Source organism: Poecilia latipinna, unplaced genomic scaffold, assembly GCF_001443285.1.
Source record: "Poecilia latipinna isolate Pla-1442-1.1 unplaced genomic scaffold, P_latipinna-1.0 Scaffold1653, whole genome shotgun sequence".
NCBI lineage: Eukaryota > Metazoa > Chordata > Actinopteri > Cyprinodontiformes > Poeciliidae > Poecilia > Poecilia latipinna.
In genome coordinates, this window is record NW_015114269.1 from 132,319 (window position 1) to 140,208 (window position 7,890).

The 7,890-nt window shown below is 37.4% G+C and overlaps 1 protein-coding gene across 2 annotated transcripts in view; it reads right to left on the minus strand.

The window, feature by feature from the left end:
* The window catches only part of asic1c (acid-sensing (proton-gated) ion channel 1c), a 109,721-nt gene extending 102,082 nt beyond the window's left edge, over positions 1–7,639 (minus strand). The window contains exon 1 of one of the 2 annotated variants that reach the window (XM_015059717.1): positions 6,105–7,639. In XM_015059717.1, the coding sequence (XP_014915203.1) occupies positions 6,105–6,659 (555 nt within the window). In that variant the 5' untranslated portion in view covers positions 6,660–7,639. The remainder of the gene's footprint in view (positions 1–6,104) is intronic. The other variant, XM_015059716.1, reaches the window with a different exon arrangement.
* Positions 7,640–7,890: the final 251 nt, after the last annotated feature.

Below are 7,890 nucleotides of genomic sequence, written 5' to 3' on the forward strand. Positions count from 1 at the left end.
TTTTCAGAATTTGTTTTCTCAAATTTCTAACCCTCTTCCTAAAAAACTTTATTCATCTATCTGTAGGTCCATAGGTCAGACAGTCTGAGTCTCAGCTGTAACCATGTTTTATCCTCTTGGCACCCTGCTGTCATCAGGGAATAAAGATGAAAGATGACTCTCATCTTAAAGACAGAGCTTCAGCAAAAATGTGATGATGAATACTGATTTTACAATCTCTGCAAGACTGAGCAGAGACGCATCCAAGAAGAACTTGCCAGGGTATATTAAGACTAAAGAGAAAGAGAGCTACCACACTATCAGATTATGATAATCAACCTCCTGATCAGAGGCTGCGGTCTTTTATCAATCCAGGTGTCATTTACATAATGTTAAATGTGGGTTTTCAAGAGTCCCTGCAACTCAATATATCCCTCTGGATGAAGGTCATTTCTTAAAACCATCCATTTTCACTTCAAATTACAGAAACTTTAAATTAAAGCACAGTTAGCTGTATTTCAATCTTCTTCACAGCTGAAAAATACTTTCTTCTTTCACAGAAAAGCGGAAAAGGAAGGGCTTTAAAAAGAAAAAGTCTAAATCATATCTCAAATGACAAGATTTCTAATAAATGTTTAAAACAATCCATAATATGAAGTACAAATGTGTCCTGCTCTTTCCTTTCCTTAAAAAAAACATCTGCATTGGTTTGTTAGTGCTCCAAAAAGATCTGTTTCTAAAAATTCTAACAACCACATTTGCTCTGGTTAAGCATGAATTTGGAATTAACCAATTTGTAATACTGCAGCCATGGATTTGCCAAAGTATACAAACAAATCTTGTGCAGATATTCTTTGTTCATTTTAACAAAACTTTAATAATAAAAAAAAAAAATAATACCAGGTAAATCTCAGTAATGAAGAATATTATCAAAAAGCAAAAGTAATTTAGTAAATCAATATCAAAATGTGAAACTTATTTTATCACATGAAAAGTATTTGATTATGGCTTACAACTAAGAAGAGTTCAGATTCAGTTTCTCTGAAAATTGAAATATAACTGTGATTACTCCTCAGTAGAACCACCTCATCAATGCCGCACTGCTTGATGAGGTAATTCTGAAGTCCTGACTGGGTATATAATGCATGGGTATCCTTTTCAGCAGGTTGAAATTTCAATATTAAATTATGTAATATTCACATTTTCTGAGTTTGGGGTTTTATGAGCTATGAGCAATAATCATCAAAAGTAACAGAAATAAATTATTTAAATATTTCTATATACGTGTAATATATTTTTAATTTTACTCTCTTTTATATCTTACTTTGTCTAATTTACACTACTGGTATCATTTCTCATAACACTGTCTCCCCTGGGCAAAGGCAATTAAAACAACATTTAAACTGATTCAGAGGGGGATGCTGTTTGAAATTTGGAACTGATTTACAGGATTTTACCAGTTGTTAGAATCAAAAGAGTCAGAACATTATGAATTACTAACACATAGATAAAATATTTTCTGACTGCTTCTCAGAATGACGTTGCTAATATTCATAGGCCTGGAAACTGAGAAATGCTACTACAAAGTTTAAAAACAAGAATCAAGTGCATAGCAATTGTTTTCTCACAAAGCAACAGGCCCGTCAGCATTAATGCCAGAGGTGTCACTCTGGCAACTCAGGATAATTTGTCTTGCATCCTGTGTGGATAAACAATCTTTCTTGTGAACCAACTAGGCAAAATGTAATTCCAGATTCACAAAAAATTAAGTGGGTGATAGAGAAATAAGTTATCTTGATTTGTTTTTAAATTGGGAATAACAAACCCAGCTCATATCCACTAAACTGATATTATTTGCCTGACAAAAACCACAAAAGACCGAAAAGTGGCTAATAGCATTTGAAATGCAGAGTGCCAGTCTCCCCTTGGCCTCCCATCCATAATGATGGAAAACATTTCGAAAGCTTTGTTTCCCAGCTGAATCATAACCAGGACTTAATGGAATTCTTCCACAATTTATTCAAGGTCAAAGCTCATCACTCACACAGTCCTTTGCATTGTAAATCCATCCCTCAACATGTCTGTGAGAAGAATTTGAATAAAAGAAATTATAAGTTTATTAGTATACTTCCAGTGAATATTGAGTCTGCTGTTATATAGGACAACATAGGAGAATATGAAAGGATACAATCCTTGAAAAAGTATTTCTTCCCCGAAAACTTTTCAAAATGTGTTATAATCTCTGAACTGTACGTTATTGAGATTTCATACAACAGATTAACACAAACTAACTCACAACTGTGACAAGGAACAACACTACATTTTCCATGTTTTTACAAATAAAGTCTGCATGTTACCTGCTTTTGCAGGTAACATGAATATTTTACTCTGAAACCTCTAAAAATAATCAGAAACAGCATGCAATATATATATATCGATGGCTAAGTTTATTTATCTTATGTGCAGTGCTGCTCAACTGTATGGATGAAACCCATAACCTCCCCTTCCTCCCTAATTAGCTTTAAAACTTGATTGGTCTTGTACTTACCAGCACGTATAATAAATTTTGATTGCATATGCATCAGAGGTTTTAAAATGTCCTCCCTCCACATGTGACTTTGGAAATCTTGCTACACACATTTATTTTGATTGTGCTTAACCACAATTCCCTGCCTTTTTTTCTATGCACCCTGCACTTGGTTCACAAGACCTATGATTTTAGGCTCAAGTCTGCATCAAAGTTCAAGCACAATGACACCTCCCCAAATGAACCGAACTTTCAGACCTAATGGACTAGACCTCTACAGGACAACAAGACTGTGAGAATCCACCCTACATGTGCAAAACTGGTAGGGGTATACTCAAAAACAGACAAAAAAACAATCCTTCAGTTGTAAATGTGGATCTAAATTTTGTTGCGAAGGGGCTGAATAAAAATGCACACTACACTTTTCAGATTTGTATTTGTCACACACAACATTCCTGTTCCACTTAGCAATTATGCTCAACTTTATGTTGATTCATTACATTAACTCCTTCAACAGAAATTGAAAATTCAATTTGGGAAAAGCAATGTATGCTAAGACAGTTCAGAATGAAAACTTTTGCAAGGCATCATATAACAAATTAAAAGGGACTTAAAAACACCCAAAATAAAGAAATATATATATATATATATATTTTTTTTTTTTTTTTGTTTTTTGTTTTTTTTTTGTTTTTGGGATAATTCTAATGAACAGAACACAATTTTGGAATCTTGTTAAGAACTCTGTTACTCCTAGTGAGCAAACAGCAAATGCTTGCAGTTAGTTGTTTGAGATTATCATCAGACACAGCATCAGATAGTCTTCTAAATGGGTATATAATCGACCCGATTCCTGACAAACACATCTCTGCCCACTGAGCGCATATAACGTTTATGGTTTAGCAATGCACTCCATCCAAAGAATATGCCACAATGATTAGTGAGTACCAACAAGAATGTTCAAGTTTGATTCCAGGCTGAATTTTACATTTCTGGACTGAGATATCTACTGAAAAACAACAAGAAAGTTGACACACAGGAAGACTTATTTCACCACCAGCTCAGCTGACACTTTCTGTCAAGCAATTATCCTCCCATGAATAATTCCTGTTTGTCTCGACACTCCTGAGTGCTGCTTGGAAACAAACATGTTAATGAAGGCATTTCCGATTTGCAACATTTGTGACACAAATTAAAAAGACATAAAAACCAAAAAGCAGGATTACATTAATATCTCAGAAGAGATACGCCTTGATCAACTCAGCAGATTGTAGCCAGTCACTTATAAAATAGCTTTCTCAGAAGACTTCTTTCATGGTTGATTAAAGATGCAACTGAGAAATGCAGTCATATTTTTAAGTGGAATGAACTCATTTGAGAGATAAATAAAGTTAGATGTTGATTTGTCAAGTTTGGACTTGAAAGATAAGACAGACAACCATGATAAAAAACAACACAAAACAAGAAAAAACTGAAGTTGCAGCACATCTGTCATTTGTACGCAAGTCTATTGTCTATTATGCAAGTCCACTACTTCACCAAAACACTAAGGTACAACAGTCAATTGAAATCTAATGACTGAATAATATTAGACTAGATTGTTGTTCTCTAGTGTCATCGTCATTTTGACAAAGTAGTTAGAATTATTTGAGCTTTGTAACATGGTGTATTATCCTTATGAAAAAAAAATATGTAACTGTGGTCGCAAAAGAATTGACATGGTGAACAATAGTCATGAAGACTGTGGTATTTAAATCATGCTCAATTATTATAAAGGGGATTTAGCCTGAAAATCCCAGTACACTAGCAGTTACTAATACCAGCCTGTCTGACACCAACAACCATGTTCACAAGCACACAGTAATGTATTTAACAGTTTGCAATTGTTTCAATAAAATAGCTTACTAATAACCTGCATTGATCAGCCTAATTGATAAGTCACAGCTAAAGTAAAATTCAATGATCTCCTTAGAATGAAATATACTATTGGAAAATTATGAATCGTGTCATTTTTAGTTTCCTTAAGAAGTTACACCCATCTAAAAATGTTGCATATCAAGCAGAAACTCTGTAGGCTGATGACAGTACTTACTAGAAACAGAGTCATGTACCAGGAAAACATGGGCAAAGGTCTGTCTCAAAAAAACAGAAACTATCACTAAAAGTAAAATTTATGAAGGTCTATCCTGATCGTCAGCAAAGCACAGCAGTTCTCACATTAACTCGCTAAAAGACCTACTACTACTAGTGTTACTTTGACCATAATATTAGACAGGTAATACAATAGCTGTTACCTCACTCTTACAGACTTGTACCAGAGTAATCTTGTACAGTGATTGAAGAGCACAGCTGGGCAGACAGTGAGGACTAATGCTTGGTTAACGTTCAGCACTACTGCACCTTTTCTTATCATTACTGTAATAAAATATAACCACAGAAATAAGCTGTTACTCCTACGTAGTTACAACTGAAAACCATTTTAAAGCAGTGATGAGTAATGGCTGGTAGATCAGATAGGATTAGGATGACAAATTCCCAGCTCCACAAGTTTATGAGGAAATTAATCAATTTCACCAATGATGCTCAAATTACCTCTCCAAAATGAGTGGGTGTGAGGGATTTACCCCCTCCCTAACAAGTACTGTTTTTGTGTACTTTATATATTCTAATTTATTTGGGTAAATGTATTGTGTTTGGGGAATGTAACTTGATTTATTTACTTGTTTTAATCATCTTCTCTTCTCTTTGAGGTCACCTGGTCATGTGCTGCCATGGAAGCGCGCCCATGAGCAGTGCTGACAAGTACCTGGTGTTTTCAATCAGCCTCATTGGGAAAATTAATTGTCTGAGATGGAGGAGAGATGTATTTTTGATTATGTTTGGATCCCGATTGTTCTTTTTGTTTCTAGTTTTGTTTGAGTTAAATGTAACTGTGTAGACATTTTTTTAGGAATAGTTTAGTACAAATGCTCTTTCTTTCTAGAAATGTGAATGTCTCCACCCCTCTAATTAGTCCTGGTGGAAGCCAATCCCTTAAAAGCCAAGTGGTTCAGACGAGAGGGAGATTCTCCCTCTTCTTGTTTTGACTGACATGATATGCTGTAAACTGAAGTGTGTGAAGCGGAAGATAAAAGAAAAAATATTGAGAGCTCTAAAACGGCTGGTCCTACTCTGGTTTCTTTTTGATCGCAAACTAACAGTGGGCAAAAAGTTTTCTTGAATTGCAATGACAAGATACAAAACATATCAAAAATGTTTCTGTCATCCAGAGAGCCGTCTTCACGGATCACTGAGAAAATAAAGGGAGCATTGCTTTGGACACATCTTTACCTCAAGAGTTTTCAGCAATTGTTCATTGCATGGCTAATGGATGCAAACCAACACTTGCAACAAAGCTTTACAAGTCATTCACAAAAACTTAACTACAACGTCCTCCATCTTAAAGCAGAAAATTACTGCAGTCAGGCATCTTTTTAAAACAAACTGCACAGTTGAAACTGGAACCCAATCTAAACGTCTCCAAAAATAAAAATAAAAAAGTGACAGACTGCCAACTCTGACAATAAATAAAAAGAGTGCAAATTGCAAGCTGGTGACTTACTGTGGTGAAATTTACAGCGAAGCAATCCTCTCCCCGAAAGGTGCACTGCAGAAGCATGTCACCGATGTCATGCCCTGTTCGGTTATAGAAATCTGTCATATTGAAGAGCTTGGGCTTGAAGTTCTGGAAGTTCGCCTTTTCCTTTAGTACAGCCAGAACCTCAGCTTCAGCCAAGTGTGGGTTGGCGATCTGGTGATTATTGTTAAGGAGGGCCAGGAGCTCTCCAACGTGATAAAGGTCATTTTTAGTGATTTTGGAGAAACGAAATTCATTGAGGTTGCAGAAGGTAACAGCAGGAAAGGTGAGGTTTGTGGCTGCCACTTCGTCCAATTTGGTGACGTGAGGATACTCTAGGTAATACGACACCCGATCCATGCAGACCAGCATCAGTAAGCTTAATGAGCCCAAGAAAGAAATAGTCCAAAGAAATCGACGGAATGTCATGTGTCCGTAGGCAAATATGTGGCTCATGCCATGTAGGGTGGATATGTTGGCAAATGCTTGCAGGTTCGAGGGCCTGACACTTTCAATGCTTTCCTCTGAGCTTCCTTTCATGGCTGTAAAGTGATGCTCAGTACTCAACGAACTTCAGGTTAGAGACTTTGCTTAGCAACAGGAAAAGCAAAATGTAACCAGCAGTGATGTTTGGCACACTGTCTCTTTTTTTTTCTCCAAGAAGGAGAAATATTTTCAGTAAATAGCTACCTTAAAATGGTTGTCAGACTCTGTAACACTTTTCTTTTCATCGAGTCTCGCATGCCATTGGTTTGTCAGCTGTTCCTGGAGTGCCAGGTCCCCCCTTTTCGTTCAGTTTGCCGTTTTATTATCTCCAAAGCTGTCTCTCACTCTCCACGCTCAGCTGTCCTTTGCAGAGGCACCAATAACAATGACAGAAACACCCACTTCTACCAAAAACGTAATGTCTCCTGATTCCTGAGTCGAGTCAAAAGAAAGGGACAAGGAAAGAGAACAGAAAACAGCAGACAGAAGGATATAGGCAATGAGAGGGGGGAATGAGATGAAAAGGACTAGCGTTTAAAGAGGGGCGCTAAGCCTCAGCAGTCAATGGGACCCTTCCTCCTCCAATCGGAGAGAATGCCTCTACATCGCATTGATAATAGGCGGCAATGGTTTTCTGAATGAGAGTAATAAAGAGAGAAATGGCTCACTGGTCCCTCGCTGTCACCTTCCTTTTTCTCTGGTGTCTCTTAGCGCTTCTCTTTTCTTCCAAGAAATGAAAATGAGGGGGTCAGAGACCTCCGACCAGCCCACCACCGTGCCTGACACACCGGCGTTCACTGATTCCACGGGTTCCACTTCCTTTTTTGCACAGATCCACAGTTAAGAAAGAAGACCACCTCTTGAGGCTTTATAAGCACCCCCCGAGCAGCATTAGCACTAAAGCCACCTCAAGACCCCCGAGCTTTAGTCCTGTTAACATACAGATTTATATTCTGCCGTGTGGAGCCTTTCACTCTGATTTTCGCCTCCTTTCTCTCTCCCACCACTCCCCCATTTCTTGCTCTCTCTCTCTCGCCTTCGCCGTCGGTCTCCCTCTCTCTATCTCTCTCTCCCTCTTCCTCTTTAGTAGTCAGGATCCATCCCACTGCTGAATAGCTGCTTTGCTTGAGTCTGTGTTCAAAGGGGGGGAAGTCTTTCAATCTGGACACCACATTGCGTTCTTTTATTATTCGCTAATCATGTCTGTCAACAAGAACGCTCCTCAACAAAGCCACATGTTGATTATTTAATGGAATTTGATAAATAATAAAGTATTTATGGCATG